The sequence below is a fragment of the Sminthopsis crassicaudata genome, chromosome 3 (assembly GCF_048593235.1).
Source record: "Sminthopsis crassicaudata isolate SCR6 chromosome 3, ASM4859323v1, whole genome shotgun sequence".
Lineage (NCBI taxonomy): Eukaryota > Metazoa > Chordata > Mammalia > Dasyuromorphia > Dasyuridae > Sminthopsis > Sminthopsis crassicaudata.
In genome coordinates, this window is record NC_133619.1 from 13,690,037 (window position 1) to 13,711,283 (window position 21,247).

Genomic DNA, 21,247 nt, shown 5'->3' on the forward strand with positions numbered 1-21,247 from the left:
GAAAACTATAGACCAATTTCCTTAATGAATATTGATGCTAAAATCTTAAATAAGATATTAGCAAATAGACTTCAGAAAATCATCCCCAGGATAATACACTATGACCAAGTGGGATTTATACCAGGAATGCAGGGCTGGTTTAATATTAGGAAAACTATTAGTATAATTGACCATATTAATAATCAAATTAATAAAAACCATATGATCATCTCAATAGATGCAGAAAAGGCATTTGATAAAATCCAACATCCATTCCTACTAAAAACGCTTGAGAGTATAGGAATAAATGGACTATTCCTTAAAATAATAAGGAGCATATATTTAAAACCTTCAGTAAACATCATATGTAATGGTGATAAACTAGAACCTTTCCCTGTAAGATCAGGAGTGAAACAAGGTTGCCCACTATCACCATTACTATTCAATATAGTACTAGAAACTCTAGCCTTGGCAATAAGAGCCGAGAAAGAGATCCAAGGAATTAGAGTAGGAAATGAAGAAATCAAATTGTCACTTTTCGCAGATGACATGATGGTATACTTAGAGAACCCCAAAGACTCTGCTAAAAAGCTATTAGAAATAATTCAGAATTTTAGCAAAGTCGCAGGATACAAAATAAATCCACATAAATCCTCAGCATTTTTATACATTAACAACACAATCCAACAGCAAGAGATACAAAGAGAAATTCCATTCAAAATAACAGTCGATAGTATCAAATATTTGGGAATATATCTACCAAAGGAGAGTCAGGAATTATATGAGCAAAATTATAAAACACTTGCCACAAAAATAAAGTCAGATTTAAATAATTGGAAAGACATTCAATGTTCTTGGATAGGCCGAGCGAATATAATAAAGATGACAATACTCCCCAAACTAATCTATTTATTTAGTGCTATACCAATCAGACTCCCAAGAAACTATTTTAATGACCTAGAAAAAATAACAACAAAATTCATATGGAAGAATAAAAGGTCGAGAATTGCAAGGGAACTAATGAAAAAAAAGTCAGAGGAAGGTGGTCTAAGTGTACCTGATTTAAAGCTATATTATAAAGCAACAGTCACCAAAACCATTTGGTATTGGCTAAGAAATAGACTAGTTGATCAGTGGCATAGGTTAGGTTCACAGGACAAGATAGTGAATAAAAATAGCAATCTAATCTTTGACAAACCCAAAGATCCCAAATTTTGGGATAAGAATTCATTATTTGACAAAAACTGCTGGGAAAACTGGAAATTAGTATGGCAGAAACTAGGCATGGACCCACATTTAACACCACATACTAAGATTAGATCAAAATGGGTCCAAGATTTAGGCATAAAGAACGAAATCATAAATAAATTGGAGGAACAGGGGATGGTTTACCTCTCAGACTTGTGGAGGAGGAAGGAGTTTGTGTCCAAGGGAGAACTAGAGACCATTATTGATCACAAAATAGAACATTTTGATTACACCAAATTAAAAAGTTTCTGCACAAACAAAACTAATGCAAACAAGATTAGAAGGGAAGTAACAAATTGGGAAAAAATTTTTACAGTTAAAGGTTCTGATAAAGGCCTCATCTCCAAAATATACAGAGAATTGACTTTAATTTATAAGAAATCAAGCCATTCTCCAATTGATAAATGGTCAAAGGATATGAACAGACAATTTTCAGATGATGAAATTAAAACTATTTCCACTCATATGAAAGAGTGTTCCAAATCACTATTGATCAGAGAAATGCAAATTAAGACAACTCTGAGGTATCATTACACACCTGTCAGATTGGCTAAGATGACAGGAACAAATAACGATGAATGTTGGAGGGGCTGTGAGAAAACTGGGACACTGATGCATTGTTGGTGGAGTTGTGAAAGAATACAACCATTCTGGAGAGCAATCTGGAATTATGCCCAAAAAGTTATCAAAATGTGCATACCCTTTGACCCAGCCATACTACTACTGGGCTTATACCCCAAGGAACTACTAAAGAAGGGAAAGGGACCTGTATGTGCCAAAATGTTTGTGGCAGCCCTTTTCATAGTGGCTAGAAGCTGGAAGATGAATGGATGTCCATCAATTGGAGAATGGTTGGGTAAACTATGGTATATGAATGTTATGGAATATTATTGTTCTATAAGAAATGACCAACAGGAGAAATACAGAGAGGCCTGGAGAGACTTACATCAACTGATGCTGAGTGAAACGAGCAGAACCAGAAGATCATTATACACTTCAACAATGATACTGTACGAGGATGTATGCTGAAGTGGATTTCTTCAACATAGAGAAGAGCTAATCCAATTCCAATTGATTAATGATGGACAGAACCAGCTACATCCAGAAAAGGAACACTGGGAAATGAATGTAAACTGTTATTTTTACCTTCTGAATCCAATTCTTTCTGTGCAATAAAAAATTCGGTTCTACACACATATATTGTATCTAAATTATACTGTAATATATTTAACATATATAAGACTGCTTGCCATCTGGGGGAGGGGGTTGGGGGAGGAAGGGAAAAAATCTGAATAGAAGTAAGTGCAAGGGATAATGTTGTAAAAAATTACCCATGCATATGTACTATCAAAAAATGTTATAATTATAAAATAAAATAAAAAAATTAAAAAAAAAAAAAAAAAAAAAAAATGTTATAATTATAAAATAAAATAAAAAATTTAAAAAAAAAAATAAATTTAAAAAAAAAAAAAAAAACCCACAGAGAGTGGGACTGAATTTTAATGGAGACGTCGCAGACAAGGAAGGCGTTTAACCCCCCTAGCTACGTCACCTGAGACAAATCACAACTTTTCCACCCTAAGTCTCTTCATCTGCAAAATGGGTATAAATTACGCTCATACATATTATCTCACCAAGTTGTTGTAAGGATAACGCATTAGGAAGTAAAAAGGAATTTGGAACGATGAAGCGTTAAGTTAATCCAACCTATTAATATTATTCTCCTTCTTATTAATATTACTTCAAATGTCTGCTGTGCTTTAAGTGCTCCCACCATACAGCACAAGCTTGACGTCTCCTCTGGAGTAGGTAGCCCGTACCCCATCACCCTATTTGATTAAAATGCGCAGCTTCTCCGGAGACTGCAGAATCTCACAGAGCGGAGAGTTTCCGACCCCTGGGGTCTTCAACGTTACTAGGTGTGGCTGGGGTTCGGTCACTACTGCTTGTGTTTGCACTTCCCGAGCTTGGAGTAGACTGGGGGTGCAGATGTCTCCTCTAAATTAACGGACTGCCCTGGCCCTCGAGGCGAGCTCTTGGAGGACAGCTGCTGCCGGCGCTCACCTGTCGAGGTTGGGCAGTGAGGTCAGGCCCCCAGTGGGGCAGTGGTCCAGGCTCCTGGCCCAGAGCACATCACTCTGCTTTCAGAGGGGGGACACCCCACGGCTTCTGCAAGGCCAGAATCATTCAGCCCCTTTGGCTCTTGCTCCCTGAAACCAAATGTCCAGAAAAGCTCAAGGCCGGAGCCCTGTGGAATTGCAGAGAACCCTCGATGTGGAACCAGAGGTTTGGGGTCAAATGCCAGCTTTGCGATTATTACGTGCATGACCTTGGAAAAGCAACTTCCTCCCAAAGGAGGGAGCTGGCCGGGGCCTGCGGGACACCTTCCATCTCTGCAGGGATCCAAGCCAACCTCCCGGGGCAACGCAAGCCCTGCCAGGGCCGGAGACGAGGCCCCAGGCTCAAACCTGGGCTCTGCCGCTGGTTACGTGATGAAATGGGAGAGTCTCTTAATTTTTCCCCGTCTGTAAAATGAACCAACTGGACTAGACTAAGGCAGCCAGGTTGCACAGTGGCTACAGTGCTGGACTCAGAGTCAGGAAGAGCTGAGCTCAAATCCTGCCCAGAACACTCCTAAGTCTGAGCGAGTCACATGACCTCTGTCTGCCTCACTTTCCTCATCTGTAAAATGGGGATCATGATGACCTTAGTCATAGGGATCTCACATCAGATAAGATAACAGATGGAGAACACTTTACAAAGCTGGCCACCCTCTACAAATACTAGAATTTATGATTATATTAGTAAATGCTATTTTTAGCATAGTATATTGTATACACGATACTATATTATTATAGCATATTATAGAATACTGATATGCTATACTATAATCGAATAGTATATTAGTGTCATTATTAGCATACTACATAGTATATTACATATACTATTCTATATACTGTTTTATTACAGTATATTATAATATCGCATATTAATGTCGTTATTAACATAACATATTATACAGCACATTATATATGCTCTACCATAATTTGCTATTCTATACTATAATATACTATAATCACACAAGATATTGTAAGAAACGTTATCCAGCTCAGGCTCCTGATCCTCTGATTGTAGCTGAAGGCCCGCAATAGTGGTTTTGGTCCCTGGCTTTTTTCTTTTGTTTATTATATTTACCAGATACATGCATGGGTGATTTTACAGCATTGACCATTGCCAAACCTTTTGATCCAATTTCTCCCCTCCTTCCCCTCCCCCAGATGGCAGGTTGTTGGTCCCTGGCTCTTTTGAGGATAACATTATCCAATTTGAACCCCTAAATTGTCCCCCCAGGCTGAAAACACTGAAACCAGAGGAAGGGTCTGACACTGTCCCCGCTGAGTTGGCCAGACTTCAGTCCGGACCATCAGCTGACGGCATGGACGCCGCCTCCTTCCACTCTAGGCCGGCAGGCTCCTCCCTTCTTCTTGAAGCACCGGTCACTCATTCCCCTGCCGCCGTGTGCTGGCCGGCCAGCCGGGCCTGCTGGGGACCGGCCCGGGCGCCTGCTGAGCCTCCACGCTCACGCCTCTCACTTACATAACTAGGCTGGCCAAGCGTGAAGGAGACACTTTTTTTTCCTCTGACAGATGATTATGGTGCTGGATGGCAGAAGTGGGGAGAGGGCCAGGCACAAGACGCGTATTTGTGAAAGAGCCCACCTCCCTGTAGCCAAACGGAGGGAGAGACAGGGACACACACACACACAGACAGAAACACACACATACACAGAGAGAGAGACAGAGACAGAGAGAGAGACAGAGAGAGAGAGACAGAGACAGACAGACAGAGACAGAGAGACAGAGAAAGAGAGACACAGAGAGAGAGACAGAGACAGAGAGACAGAGAAAGAGAGACAGAGAGAGAGACAGAGACAGAGACAGAGAAAGAGAGACAGAGACAGAGACAGAGAGACAGAGAAAGAGAGACACAGAGAGAGAGACAGAGACAGAGAAAGAGAGACACAGAGAAACACAGAGAGAGACACAGAGAGAGAGAGACATAAATAAAAGGACGGATGGGGAAGGGAGGAGAAAAGGGGGGAAAAGAGAGCGAAAGAGGAGAGAAAAGAAGGAGAAAGAGAAAGACAGAGAGAAGATGAAGAGAGTGGCAGAGACAGAGATGGGAGAGACAGTAAGTGGCAGAGATAGACATAGAAGTATGAGAAAAGAGAGACAGAGACAGAAATGGGAAACAGTGTGAGTGACAGAAATATAGATATAGGTAGAAATATAGAAGGGGGAAGGGAAGAGAGGAGACAAAGAGAGAAGAAAATGAAAACAGAGAGACACAGAGATAGACCGAGATGGGAGAGACAGAGAGAAAGATGGAAGAGGAGAAGTAAGAAGGGATAAGAAAGTGGGGAGGGGGAGAAAAAAAGGGAGAGACAGGACAGAGAGAGAAGAAGATGGAGAGAGAGAGAAAGAAAAAGAGAGAAACAGGGAGAAACAGAGGAGGGAGACAGAGAGAGACAGACAGGCTCCACTTTGTGTATCCATTCTGATTATTATTCCTTTGATAAACCAGTTCTTGATCCTTAGGGGAATTAGGGACTAGGTTGATAGATGATGGCTTTTGTTACGTTCTGCAAGTAATTACCTTGACTAAAATTTTTCCTTTCAGACTCTGCGGGCTGGGGAGCTGCTTGGAATCTCCTGTGTCGACACATGACAAGTCCAGTTTGTCACTGAATATTTCCTTTAGGTACCGAGCAATCTTCTTCTGCTGTTGGATGCTGCAGTGGTTCTCGATGGACAGGATCACTGGGAACCTGAGACAAAAACAACCACGCGAGGTTTCAGGGGCAGGACAGGATCGAGGGGCCAGCAAAGCAAAGCACTCGGGGCTCGGCGAGCTCCTGCATTCTAGGCGCTCCTCTTTGGGCGGGGGATGATGAACAAAATAGAAACAAAAAGCCTGCCATGATCCCAGCGGCATTTGTTAGAACCTGTCCCTCCGGAGAAAATCATTTTTGATGTGCTTAATGGTGAGCAAATGGCCAGGGCAGAGAGTGTGCCTTAGAGCCGCAGGAAACTCAAAGTAAGATGTGTAATGCACAAGGACAGGCAGAGAAGCAGAAGAAAGGGGGGGGGGAGAGAACAGAAGAGGGAAAGGGATAGAGCAGAAAGAAAGGGAGAGAAAAGTGAGAAAGGGAAGAGAAAGGCAGGAGAGAAGAGAGAGTTGGAGAAGAATACAGAGAGGTAGAGGAGGTAAAGAGAAAAAGGAAATAAAGAGAGGAGAGAAAGAGAAAGAGGTAAAGGAAAGGAGGGAGATGGAGAGAGAGAAGAAGAGGGGAAAGAAAGGAGTAGGAAAGAAAGGGAGAAATGGAGGGAAAAGGGAAGAAGAGAAGAAGGAAGAGGAAAAAGAGAGAGGAAAGAGGAGACATCAGAGGTAAAGCTGCAGAAGAAAGGGAGAAAGAAGGAGAGGGAGTTCAGGAGGAGAGGACGAAGAGGAAGACAAAAAAGAAAAGAGGGGAAAGGGAGAAGGGAAGGAAAAAAGGAGGAGAAGAAAGAGGAGATAGAGAAAAGAAGGACAGGGTGAGTCTGAAAATACAAGGTAGAGAAAAAAGGGAAAAGGAAAAATAATGTGCTCAACGAAAAGCAGATGACATATTCTATTTGCATCTGATTTATTCTGCCTTTTGGAAACATTTTAGGGACACCTATCATTAAATGTAATTGTTCCCTCATGTTTTTAAAGCTTTCCAGCTAAAATAAAAACAAATTACAGCATTCATTTCAAGATTAAAAATGACTTTAGAGTCATATGGCCCTTACGAAGCAAGTGTTTCAAAACTATGTTGATAAAATGACATTTAAGTGTTTTCCCAAACGTTTCAAGCATCGACTGAACGGCAGCACTCCAGTTTACAAACCGAAAGACTAAGGGACGTGTGCTTCAAGGGATCTGCCGAAGGCAACAGAGGCAGCTGGGGCAGAGACAGAAGTAGGCTCAACTCATATAAAAGGCAGAATAAAAAGGGAGAAAGGGGGGAAGGGAATAAGCATTCGTTAAATGCCCACTAATGTCAGACACTGTGCTAAGTGCTTTACATTTATTATCCCAGTTGGTCCTTGAAACAACCTTGGAAGGGAGGTGTTATTACAATTTTTATTTTACAAATGAGGAAACTGAGGCAGGGAGCGCCGTTTGTCCATGGTCGCCCAGCCAGTCGGTGTCTGGGATCGGATTGGAGCTCAGACCTTGCTCCAGTGTGCCATTTAACAGGCACATTGCATCTGGAATCAGACAATCTGGTGTCGTAGTCTTCAGAGCTATTGACGAGCAGTTTCTTCCGCCGTGATGGAGCCTGAGGACCTCTAGTAGTAAAATGAAGGGGTTGTGCTGGGAAAGGGACAAGGTCCCTTCCGGTCTAAACCATCAAACCACAGACCTCAGAGAGAAAGGACCTTAGAGGTCCCTGGTCCAATGCTCTTGGTACAGATAAGAAAACTGAGACTCGGAATGGACTTGACCACAATCATGCTGATAGTCAATGACAAAGCTGGGCTGTGAACCAGGTCCTCTGATTCCAGACACCGATGGGGGCTTCTGCAGCCAGGTAGCTGCCAATAGACAGATACTTGCGCTTGCCTCAGATGCGTACAAGCTATGTGACCCTGGGCGTGTCACTCAACCCCAGCCTGCCTCAGTTTCCTCAACTGCAAAATGGGATTGTAATAGCACTCTTTCCCGCCGTTGTTATGAAGTTCAAATGAGATATCTGTAAGTCACTTAGCACAGAGCCTGGCCCAGTAGGTACTTCTTTCCTTTTCTTCTGATCCCATTCATCATCCTCATTTTTTTTCACTATACTATAAACTGATTTTCCATTCTGAATGACTGATATTTCCATGTTGGCAGTTTTATACTAGGTACTTTTAATGAAATACTATCTAGTAATATATTTTTTCTGAGGGAGTATTCATCCCAAAATTCTAAATCTATCCAGGGAAAATCAAAATCAATTCTCTGGCCTGTGGCGAAGCCCGTTTCCTACATTAAGAGCCATGACTCTCTGAGATTTTATTTTACTCATTAGGAAAACATAATAACAGTCATAGAACAGATAATGAGAATGATATTAAGGCTAATAATAGAAGAGTATTAATAAGAGAACACAGGGCACAGAGGAGAGAGGGACGGCCGTGGAGGCAGAAAGGGCCTAGTGGAATGAGGGGACTCTCCGAGTCTGGGAGGTGCTACAAGAAAGGCAGCAAACTGCTCTGGTGGAGGGAGCCTTCTCCTCTGGGAGAAGCAAATAGCCACGGAATCCTGGGTGCAGCTCCTATCCCCCACAGAGTTTAATGTTACACGAGACCCATCAAAGAGAAATCTATTCTCCACATGTACCCAAGCCCTTGCCCAGAAGGACGTCTGACTTCATGCCCATGACGACCCGAAGGGAGCTTTGCTTACAAAAACAGACACACCCAGTGGCTGCCATGGAGCAGCTGGAGATCTCTCCACCATCATCCCAAGGACTTTAATGGGAAACACATTTAACTAAAAAAGTCCAACACTCTTCGGTGAACCCCAAGTCAGGGGCCGGTACCAATAAATTAATGTGAACAATTCCAGAAGATGAAAGTTTCACGTGGCAAAGAAATGGCTCAACTTCCAAAGAGGGTTTTGATGTCTTCATTCAATAAACTTGTTTAACTATGAAGTAACCTTAATAAAAATATTTTCTTTGTAATTTACTTCTACTGAAATAAATTACAGCTAGACACAGTGAAGAAGCATGATCTCAACCCAGGTCAGAGGATCAAAGAGTGGTGGATTTAAAGTGGGAAAGAACACAGAAGCCATCTGGCAAGAATGCTCAATTAAATCCATTTTCCAGCTGGGAAAACAGGGGCAAGCATCTCTCCTCTTTCCCAAGGAAGCCCCCAAAGCAGGGGCGGTGTCCCTGCCAAGCCTTCTGCACACGGTAGACCTCATCAGCTTAACCTCCCAGCTGACCAGTAAAAAGAACAAGTACCCCGCCACTTTTTCATTACTTTGCCTGAGCAAACTTAGGGCATTTCGTGTCTTGGCTGCACCCCAGCTAACTGGACCTGGTCTTGAAGCAGAGGAAAGGGTTGGAGAGCACTTACTCATTCTTCACAAAGGCCGTTTTATTAATGGTCTCCACAACATCTCGGAAGAGGATCTTTGAAGTGAGGGTATAACCATGGTGGACCACTGGCTCTCCGTCTGGACCGTCCCAACAGTCAACTGTTAAAACAAGCACAGACTCAGTCCAACGAGCATTTATTATATGTGTGTCAGGGAATAAGAATGGAAGGAAATACAAACTGGCCCTTCCTCCAGGAATTTATATTGTACGTACCATTCAATGATTTTTCCATAATCTTCCCTGGAAACCTGCATTTCTATTCTATTTGAAGTATTCAGTGTGAGATGGTACACCCATTGTTATCATGAAATAAGACCCAAGGTACTTTGGTGCCTCAGTAGGGAAAGTTAGATTTTAGGAAGAAAAGAATTAAATATGATGATTTAACTTAATGTAGAAGAAATCAACAAATGTTTTGTGATCCCAGAAGGAAACTGGCCAGCAGATCAAACAGAAAAACCACATCTGAAGTTGGTCAGCTGATCCTGTTGAGTTTTGATTGTTAAAATACTATTTGGAGAATCTAACTTCTCCAGGGGACCAGTAGCTTTTTTCCAAATAAGAATCTCCTTCAAATAAATGGCAGAAATTGAGGGGTTTTTTGGTGTTTTTATAATAGTCACAGCCTCCTGTTCCTTCCCATGGCTCAGCATATTTTATATCAACTGTCGCTGTAATAAGAAGGCAACATTGATCAAGAACAGCATCTGGCCATAGTAGATGGAGCGCTGGTCTTAGGAGCAAGAAAAGCGGGGTTCAAATCCCAACCGACATTTAGTCATTGCGTCATGTGGTAAGTCACTTGTTATAAAACATCCCAGACAAATGCTGCGATTCTATTAAACCCCCATGGAGGGGTTGTAATCTTGAAGGGTGTCCTCAGATCAGGAGTACCCCAAACGGATTTATCCATGGTTTGTTTCACTCTTCCTCTAAACTGGCTCCCCCGCTCGCCCCAACTATTTCATTTCTCTCAATGGCACAAATGCTCTTCCTATGTCTTACTCTACGAATTTTGAAATCACCTTTGACTCTTGACTCTCCCTTGGATTGAATCCCCAACTCTCATCATCTAGCCCTTCAATAAGTCTCTCTGATTCTTCTTTCCTCTCGGTTTACTCTGCTACCACTTCGGTCTAATTGCTCACACCTCCCAGAGGGGTTACTACAACAGACTCTTAGCTTGTCTTCTTGTATATGGCTATCAAAATAATTTCTTGAGATCTACTTCTGCAAATTCCTCCACGTGGGAGAGACCTCAAAGACCACGTAATTCATGAATTGGATCCTTCCCTCCACGTCAAACCTAAACTTCTCCACCGGGAAGTTCAATGACCATCCATAATAAAGACCCTTCTTTCCCACTGCTTCCTAAAATACAACCTTGGCGGACAGTCAAGCCTGTTAACTGCTTTCAAGCAAACGGAGGCCTTTGGGGTTTTATTTCTACTTTCTCATCTTTATTTTCCTACTTATAATGGGCTTGCCCTTTCTATTTAGGTAAATGCAACTCATTCTTTAAAGATATCTTCAAGCCCCATCTCTTCCAGGGATCTCCCCCTAACACTTCTGCTCCATCATCAAATCTGCACAAATCAGAACCTAAGCTTCCATGAATTGGTACCTCAATGCTGCTAGAGCATAGTTCTATTGAGAACAGGGATTTTGTATTATATTTAGCTAGATTTCTCACAATTCTCCTATTATCTTGAGCATAAAGGGAACAGGGTACATTTAATACCTATTTGTGAATTGATTTCCTGTTTCCTCATGGGTGCTCCCTGTTCAAATGCCGTGTATTTACATCCAACATTTTCCAATGTTTTTCTCTACAATCGGTGCTTTTTACCCAGAAGCGATCAGTTTGGAGAATTTCTCATTAGATCATAAGTTCAGACCTAGATGGGATCTTATTAGTTATCTGGTTTCTTGTTTTGCTAAAGAGGAGAATCTGAGACCCAGAAGGGCCAAGGTCACCTGGATAATAAGGGATGAACCTATGTATTCCAACTCAAAAAATAAAGTTCTTTTCATTACGCCACACTACATCACAAGAAACGAATGAAAAGATTACAGAAAATGTTATGGTTGTCAAGGGCAATAGTAAGAGAAAGATGAAAAGAAAGTTAAAGAATAAGGATTCCACTGTAAACCATTCCAGATATCATCTGAGAAGATTGGATGGCTCCTTTGGGACTATAAAAAAAGCAAATTTGTCAAAGTGGTGGGCTTTAGGTGAAAGTCTCCGTTTATCTGCTCTCTCAACCTTAATGCCCCCTTTAAAATTTGATGGGTTTTTTCCTGGATATTGTTGTAAGAAGAATGAAGAGAAATCTTAAAGGTTCAGGGACCATAATTTCAGTAACTCACATCCTGAGGCATCTCTTGAGTGTAAGAAAGATTCATGGAGAATTCACTTGTTAACAAAAAGATACTAAATGGAGACTGAATATAAATCAACACATGCTATATTCATTTTTTCTCCTTTTTCTTGCTTTTTTCTCTTGTGGTTTTTTTTCTTTTGCTCTGATTTTTTTTTCTCTTTCAACATGATTCATAAAGAAATGTGTATTATATAAATTAATGTTTATCTATATAAATAACCAGAAAAAGAAAACAATAAAAAGGGAAAAATATAAAAGACACAAAGGCCATATTCGTCATCACCTAAAATTGCTAATAATATTTTAAAATAGTCATAAACTAATAAAAGAAAGTGCTCACATATGAATGAACAGTATAAGTTGGACGGAATCCTGGATTCCTGGATTCTGGGTCATTCACCTGTGCAGCTTATTTCTATTTGTTTGTCCATAAAATGAGGGCAAACAACATTTATACAAGATACAACAATAGAATCCTGGGCATAGAGTCCCCCCCTCAGACACTAGCTAGTTGTATAAATAAATCTGGGCTGTGTAAACACTAAGGAGACCTGCAAACTCTGGGCTTCCACTTCCTTATCCCTTTGACCTAATGGTCTCCAAAGTTGCTCTTAGCAATAAACCTATGCTCATTTAACCCTATGGATTAAAAGGTTCTCATCTCTTCAGAGGAGAATAATCTTTGAGTTTCATGCTTATCCCTGTTGAGTGATAGAGGCAGAAAGGCCCACGACAAACTGAACTTTGACTCTCTTGTATCTCAACGATCAACTTCTCCCAAGGGAACTAACTGAGAAATGGACAGTTCCAGATACGTGGCCCGAGATGATGGGAAAGATCCTAAAACAGCATTTAAAAGCTAAGTCAGCTTCAGTTCCATCTTAAGAACATTAATCCCTTGAACAAAACATCTTTATTTGTCAAACAGTATTGACTAAAAAACAATGAACTGCAGGCCCAGGTGAAAAAGGCACTCAGCTCAATAACCGGACGGGGCAATTCTACTAGAGAAGCTTCTCGTCTGCCCTCCCCAAAATAACAGAAATATCTGATTAAGGAAGGCACTTCATGTCAGCTGGACAAATGGAGATTGAAAGCACCAAGGACCAAAAGGAAAGCTGGGAAATGCAGAAAGTTTGGGGCTTTTTTCTGGTCACAAACAGCATGAAGCAGCTGTCCAAAACCATCTTTCTCTTCTTCAATAATTACCGTACTCCACTACACTCCTACATTATGGGAGACCATCAAAAGCCCCTGAAATTTAGTCTGACTGGCTCCACTCCATGAATTTGATTTTTTAAAAATAGCAATTACAGCTGTTAAAAAATAATAATAGAATCAGGTAACTCTGCACAGACATGATATGGAAAAAACCACTGGGTCTCCTTTGGGCTCTTCTGCCATAATCTGTAAGCAGAGGCCATCTTAGAGCAGAGAATCTTCACCTGGTGCCTTTGACCTTAAGTTAAAAATATTTGAAAGAATATTTTAACATAACTGGTCTTCTTGTAATCTTGTATATTTTATTTTAAGGCATGATTCTCAAAAAAGATTTCTAGGCTTCCCCTCACTGATTGCCAGAGAGGTTCAGGACACAAAACTGGTTAAAAAGTAATTCAAGGATCCTGGATTAAGAAATCCTGCATTGGATCATCTGTGCCTAGCTGTGTAAGTCTAGCTATATGTAAGTCTAGCTGGACCAACCAAGGAAGTAGTGGGGATCAAGTATTTTGAATGGGAAGAATAAGGAAGAAAATTTCTGGATAGGGTTTGTCTATAGGAGGGGTGTTTTGACTATCCAGAGAGGTAGGCCCCAAAGCACTGGGCACCAGTGCCATAGGAAAGAGAGGGCAAAAGCTGAGCAATTTGGTCTCTAGTTGATAACCATCCTTCTGGGTACCAAAACCTGCACCACCTCAGCTATCCTCACCACGGGGCATCAATGCCTAGTGAGAACTGGAGGGACCACAACCTCTTCAAATATTCAACTAATGAGAACGATGGCCAGAGTCAGTTTTTGTGCACTCACAAGAGAATTGAGGGGTGGAAAAATCAGTCTAAAAATCATTTAGGCTAAAAAAATGCTTTTTATTTCTTTCAATATTTAATGAAGTACATTTTCCTGCTCAAAGTATTTTCAGAGCATCCCAGGGTATTTCAATGGACCTTGTATTTACATCATCTCGGATCTAAAGTGGGAAGAGAGCCTAGAGAGCATGTAGCCCAGCCACCTCATTGGACAGATGTGAATGATGAGTCTGCAGACATTTACTGTCTTGGCCAAGGCCCATATGGTCTAAGAACAGAGATGGGACGTGAGTGAGCTCCTGCTACAGAGTCTAAATGTCCCTCTGTATGAAGCACCATTTGTTTTAGGATACCAGTTCCCAGAGAGTCAGAACCTGGCCCAATATTGTTACTGTGAGGAATGATGAGCATAAAGTCAGGGGACCCAAGGAAGACTTGTCTGAGTTGATGGAGAAGGGAAGAAAGTTGAGCCAAAAGAATAAGATTACACAATAACCATGGAAACATAAATAAAGACAAAACTCAAAGTAACAGGTCCAATGCAAACGATGAAAACTAAAATAACAAACTTCCTTTCAAAGCGGGAACTTCAGAAGTGAAAAGTGAAAAGTATGTTCAGCAGCAATCCCTTGGGGGGGGCAGTCTTGTTTGCCCTTTTGTTTTGTTTAGTTTAAAGAAATTTGAATTAAAGTCAAAATTAGGGTCAGAGTCAGAGGGTTAGGATCAGGGGGGTAAGAGTTGGTTAGAGTAAAAATTACAGTTGATTGAATTTTGGTCTGTTTTTTGAGAGGAGAGCATCGTGACCACGCAATACATCAATTTTTATAATATTTATCAAATGATTAAAGAAAAACGTCTTATCGTAAAAACCTTCTTAGAGTAAACGCAAAGAGCTCACAACCACAATAACAACAACAAACTCCACATCCTGTAAATAGAATGACCAAGATTACTCTCCAAGGGGAGAGAAGAAATGGTTTCCCTTTGCAGAGGTAGAAACCACAGTGCCTTAGAGCAGAGGATCTGGACTCTCTCCCTGGCAGTGAGGCTGAATCTTTGCATTTGACACTAGATGACCACAAGAGTTTTTACATTATCTCATTTGATCCTCACACCCACCCTGTTATGATCCTGCATTTTACTGCTGAGAAAACTGAGCCTCAGACAGGTTAAAAGATCTTCTTAGGGCCACACAGCTTGGAAGTGTCAAGCAGCACTTAAACTCAGATCTTATTGAGCTCGAATCCTGCACTTTACTTATTCCATGTAATCTCTCAGCCTCAGTTTCCCCAGTTGTAAAGTGAGGGAATGGACAAGACAGTGTCTGAGGTGCATCCCAGTTCCAGATCTCTGCGGCTAAGATTGGGACTATCAATTCTGGGTTAGTTTTGTGGCCCTACCTTTTCCATCTCTCAGAATGGCTCACTGGGTAGGGGAAGAGAGATCAATACATTCCAAAATAAGAATAAATTAGGAATAAAAGATGCCAATGAAAAAAATCAATTTTAAACACATTAAAGCAAAGTATGAGCTGCAGTGGATAGAGTGCAGGGGTCTGGAGATTGAAGACCAATCTCAGATACTTCCTAGCTGATTGACCCTGCGCGGGTCACTTAAGCTTTGTTTGCCTCAATTTCCCCATCTGTACAATGAATATAATAATAGTAATAATAAGGATTGTTGAGAGGATCCTAATTGTAAAGCACTTAACGCAGTGTCTGACACATTACTGCTACTGAGTCATTTAGTTGCATCCGACTCTACGTGCATTTTTGTGCCTGGAGTTTTCTTGGCAATCATGGGCCTTTCTGGGTCTGGCAGAAAATGCTACATTAATGTTAGGTATCATTCTTAGTATTCATCATCATCATTATTATTGTTGTTGTTATCATTACAGTGTCCTCAGGGAGAAGCAGGAGTAGTTACCTTCCACACAGCGACAGCCTTCTTGCAGAACGCGAGCATACATGTCCACTTTGGACTGAGAAAGGAGCTGGTCACCAGTCAGGTACGTGTTATGAGAGGAGGCGATGTAATAGTTGCAGAGAGGTTGGTCCATGTCTTGGAACACCTCAGCGTGTAAGGGGTTAAAGACATCACAGGCAGGACTCCTCATAAAGTTTGTGAAACCTGGAAAGGAAGGAGACAAGAAAGATTCAGACTCAACTTGATGTACCTCAGAGGGCCAGACGGGAAAACTGGAAATTGCTGCTGAATTCAAGCCATTCCTGGAGCTATTCCAGGGCAGAAAGTAGTCACTGTATTAACTATGTGACAATTTGGCAACATCTCTTCCAAAATAACGAAAGCTTTTTCTTACCGATAATCTCTCTGGAGCCCCGGGCTCAGTTTCCTTATCAGTAAAAATAAGAATGAGCTAAAATCTGAGGTCACTTCCAGCTCTACATTTATATCTTATATACCTTAGGAATACCCCCAAAGAGCATGTAGAGTATCTTTTTATGGATGGAAAAATGGGGACACCACAAAAAGAACTTGGTCCTCAGCAGGAGGAACACAGAGAGGCTTGGAGAGACATCCACTGATGCTGAGTGAAATGAGCAGAACCAGAAGATCTCTGGACACTTCAATGTTGTATGAAGATGTATTCTGACGGAAGTGGAAATCTTCAACATAAAGAAGATCCAACTCACTTCCAGTTGATCAATGATGGACAAAAACAACTACACCCAGAGAAGGAACACTGGGAAGTGAATGTAAACTGTTTGCACTATTGTCTTTCTACCCAGGTTACTTCTACCTTCGGAATCTAACACTTAATGTGCAACAAGAAAATGGTATTTACACACATATATTGTATCTAGGTTATACTGTAACACATGTAAAATGTATGGGATTGCCTGTCATTGGGGGCAGGGAGTAGAGGGAGAGAGGGGATAATTTGGAAAAATGAATACAAGGGATAATGTTATAAAAAAAAATTACTCATGCATATATACTGTCAAAAAAATTTATAAATAAAAGAAAAGAAAAGAAAAAAGAACTTGGTCCCAAGTCAAAAATCCAAGTCAGTCACAGAAAATTGCAATATTATTATATTTGGGGGAAATAGTTAAGTTGGTAAAAACTAGAAGTTGTATTGGGGTTTTTAAAAACTTTGATTTAAAAGCACACTATATTATAGGAAAACAGCAGAGAAAATCTTTCACAGCACACTTCAGCAAAGCTAATACAATAGGGACAATGAGACCAAAATGAGTTCTTGTCCATTCCATTGTTTATTTTTGTGGACATCTTTATAGCCAGCAGCATAGTGGTAATTATGACAATTGTCATTATAACAAAGAGTATTGTCAGGAGACAATCAATCGGAGGCTGACAATGCAGGATCTACTCTTCTGTAGTAGACCCATGAGAAATGCAGGTTGTGATGAACTGAAGGGACAACAGTTGATGACAAATGACATTTTTAACCAGTGCCTGTTATTTCTTGTATCTTGTGCTTACAGACTATGGTGTTGGATAAGAAGCATAAATGACGGATTCAATTCAATTTAGTTCAACAAGGATTTGGTAATCACTTACTATGGGCAAGTAGCTGTACAAAACATGGGGGTGGAGGGTGGGACACCAAAAAATATGGCCCCTGTTCTCAATAATCTTAAATTCTAATGCAGCAAGAGCAATAAAATAAGTCACTAGGGGCAAATTACACCGCCTGGCAACTAAGAGGCCCTCAAAAAACATTAATTGTAGCAAACAAAAAACAGTCCCTATGTATCAACATAAAAGAATTTTGGGGATGAATGTTTTTTCTAGATAGTCAAGAAATATTTCAGATTACTGAGCACAGAGAATTCTAATGAGAAATAAGTCCCGATTGAATACGTATAATTCAGAAGCCACAGGTAGGCCAGCCGATCCATTGGGGTTCAATCAAGGCAGTCATTCATCTGATGGTAAAGGAAAAGCCCAATACTAGGAAAACTTACCCATCTCCCCTTAGTCACCACTTTACCTCTGTTTTCTTTGGAAATTACTTTTTCTCAATAGAACAAGAAACCTTAGATTTTAACTAGATTAATTTTTTCCAACCAAGTAAAAGGATAGGAGAAAAGGGAAATAAGTAATATAGTATGTTAAGGAAAATTCCCATTAAAAGAAATGCAGGAACCAAAAGGCAAATCATTCAGTAAAGCTCAACAGATGCAGAAATAAGCATGATATTTTTCATAATAGTTAGCATTTAAATATAGTATTTGAAAGTTTGAAGAACGCTTTAAAAATATCCTATCATTTGATTTTTCACAACTCCAGGAGGTAGGTGCTGTTATTATTCCCATTTAAAAATGGGGCCACAAGACGCTAATACAGTCACACAATTAGTAAATGTATGAGATTGGATTTGAACTCAGATCTTTCTGATTTTGACCTAACCCTCTAGCCCAGTGGTCCTCAAACTTTTTAACTAGGGGGCCAGTTCACTGTCCCTCAGACTGTTGGAGGGTCAAACTATAGTAAAAACAAACACTATGGACCTCAGCCCAGTGCCAGAAGTGAGCATTGCTAACGCAAGTTTAGGTCGAATGTCACTGCCATAACCCGACAGGCCGCATAAACGTCCTCAGCGGGCTGCATCTGGCCCGCGGGCCGTAGTTTGAGGACCCCTGCTTTAGCCATTGTATAACTTAGTATATTTTAAATCAATTGGAAAAAAGAGGAAATAGGTAAGAATTTGGGGGAATATACCAGGAAGCTGACACGATGGCACGATACTATGATCATAAACTAAAAACCTGGGAGGTTAATTTTGCTTCCTGTCAAAATTCTAGGATGTGTTTTATTATAAGATTTCACAAACATCTAGAAGAGAAAGCAATGATTTCCAAGAAAGAACCTGGCTTTATTCAGCTTTATCCAGGTCATGCCAAACTAACCTTACTTTCTTTTCTGACAGGACTACTGAACTGGTAGACAAAAACGCTATAGATGGAGTTTACCTACATTTTAGATTTGACAATGTCTCTCATCCTCTTCTTGTAGAAAAGATGGAGTGATGTGGACTAAACAAATAACATGGTTTGATTTATTTGAAACCAGCGAGATCATTTCATTGATAACTCAATCTCAATTTGGAAGGAGGTTTTATAATCTTTTTGTGGCCTTGGGCTGTGAACATTTTGATCAATAACTTCAATAAATATGTGACTGCTGTTTTCAAGTACCTAAATACCTGTCACACGAAAGAGAAAATATTCTTGTCCTCCTGTGCCCCAGCGGGTAGAGCCAAAAGAAACAAATGAAAGAGGCAAAAAAAAAAAAAAAGGATTTAGATTTGAAGTCAGGAAAAACTTCTTAACAATTAGAGTTGGGAAAGTGGCTTGGGAATCCAACTCTAGAGGCCAAAAGGTCACTTGTTAGACATGATAGAAAGGGAATTATTGTTCAGAAATGAATCAGATTAAATGCCCCCTTCTCTAAAATTTTGTGATATTACCCACAAAGAGGAGGTAATTTAGAATTTGGATGGACTCCAGAGAGAGCAGGAAGGGAGAGGACTGAAAAGAGGGCTCTAATCAAGGTAGAAGACAATGCCTCAGGATGCATTATGGGAACAACAGGGATTCGATTCTGTATTTTCTATTGAGAAATGTTGGTCCCATAGTGGGATATGTCCAGCCTCATCCTATTTAAGAGAGAGAAGTCAGTAGCTGCTGATTGGTAGAAGCAGCCATGCAAGCACTCAGATCTACTTCAGCTAGAAGCTTTGCCTTTCAGGATGCTTCATCCCCATTTATGAGTTAGAAAAGTCAATTACTTTCCCAAGAGTAATTTCCAACACATTAAATACTGCCTTGGACCTTTTAAAAGTATAATGACAAAGATAATAAACTGACAGGGTTAAGGAGGAAGGTTGTGAATGGTACCACAAAGGTACAGACCATAAGTTATCAGTTTTATAACATCTATTTTGAGATGTTCCTGCAAAATAGCCAAGCAATGATAGTTTTTCTAAAAATAATGAAACTAAAGAAAGATTCACAGGAAACAAAAAGAGAGAGAGAAAGAGGGAGGGAGGGAGAGAGGGAGGAAGGGAGGGAGGGAGGGAAGGAGGGAGAGAGAGAGGAAGGGAGGAAGGGAGAGAGAGGGAGAGGGAGAGGGAGGGAGAGAGGAAGAGGGAGGGAGGGAGGGAGGGAAGGAGGGAGGGGGGAGGGAGGGAGGGAGGGAGGGAGGGAGAGAGAGAGAGAGAGAGAGAGAGAGAGAGAGAGAGAGAGAGAGAGAGAGAGAGAGAGAGAGAGAGAGAGATAATAAAGATGTCAGAGAAATGAGCAAAATAAAAAAGAAGTCCTAACACAATGAATCAATACCAATAGGTAAAAAACAGGAGTATTATGAGGCTCAAGTGAGATTATGAAGATGAAGCACCTTGCAAACCTTAAGTCATTCTGCAAATACCAGTGATTCTTGTTGTTATGATTATTAGTCTCTAGTTTGATGATGACTCCATTCCCTCAGCTTTTTAACCACACTTGTTTTAAACTCAAGCGATGTTTCTGGAACAATGCAGGGTATACTGGTGAAGATTGAACAACTAGCCTCTGGTGGGCTAAAATGTTTGCACACACATTTAAATGTAATCTGCATTATTAACATCTCCTTAAATCTAGACAATCAACGAAACAATGAATGGTACCCTGATTTGTAACATGGCCCTCTCCTGTGAGGTATAAATGCTTCCTCTTCCCAAAATTTAACAATCAGCCACCAGCTTGTCAGAGCTAGCTCCAATAAAAGAAAGCCAGGAGAAAGCTCTGCAAGAAACAAGATGGCCACAACCCCTGGACTCCCTGAAGAGAGAATAGACAGAGAGAGAGAGAACCGTGAGAGGGCTTTACAAAATAAAAAGAAAACACAATCCTGTAAGAGATATGAATCAAGATCTGATAGGACCTGAAGAAGAATGTTTGCAAGCCAGTTTATATAGTCAAATATAACCAGAAAGGGATGTTTGGAATCTAAGGATGCTTTACCTTCTATGCCGAGAACATTTTTCCCCTTGTTTTCTTCAGAAACTTCGAATTTCTTTATGATGTCAAGGCAATATTCTGGGGTCACATTGGCCATCTAAACCAAAAAGACAGTGTTAATGCAATGAGGTCTGAGGAAAGGTCTGTGTCAGACTCAAGGGACTTTAAACTCTGCCCGAAACGTTGGCGACCAAATACCAAGACTCTGAAATAAGAATAAAAGAATGACTCGCACAGTCCTGAAGTGAGATTTCTAGGTTTTTTTCCCCAAGTTCTTCACCAGACATATTTTTTACTTACCTTGTTTAAGTACTAATTGAAATAGATGACCGACCTCCAAGCTCCCTAATAATTCAGATTCTTTGAGTCCTGGCTAGAAGGTGAAACTGACTTGAAAGTGATGTCAATTCCACTCGTCCACCACGGATGGGATCCACCTT

General features: G+C 40.7%; 1 protein-coding gene across 6 annotated transcripts in view; it reads right to left on the minus strand.

Annotated features, from left to right (window-relative positions):
* PLCH1 (phospholipase C eta 1) overlaps window positions 1-21,247 on the minus strand; it is a 215,759-nt gene that overhangs the window by 38,915 nt on the left and 155,597 nt on the right. For all 6 annotated transcript variants that reach the window (XM_074298048.1, XM_074298049.1, XM_074298052.1 and 3 more), the window contains exons 7-10: window positions 20,811-20,904; window positions 15,745-15,948; window positions 9,384-9,504; window positions 5,884-6,055 (exon numbers count right to left, since the gene is read on the minus strand). In XM_074298048.1, coding sequence (XP_074154149.1) covers window positions 5,884-6,055; window positions 9,384-9,504; window positions 15,745-15,948; window positions 20,811-20,904 — 591 coding nt within the window. The remainder of the gene's footprint in view (window positions 1-5,883; window positions 6,056-9,383; window positions 9,505-15,744; window positions 15,949-20,810; window positions 20,905-21,247) is intronic.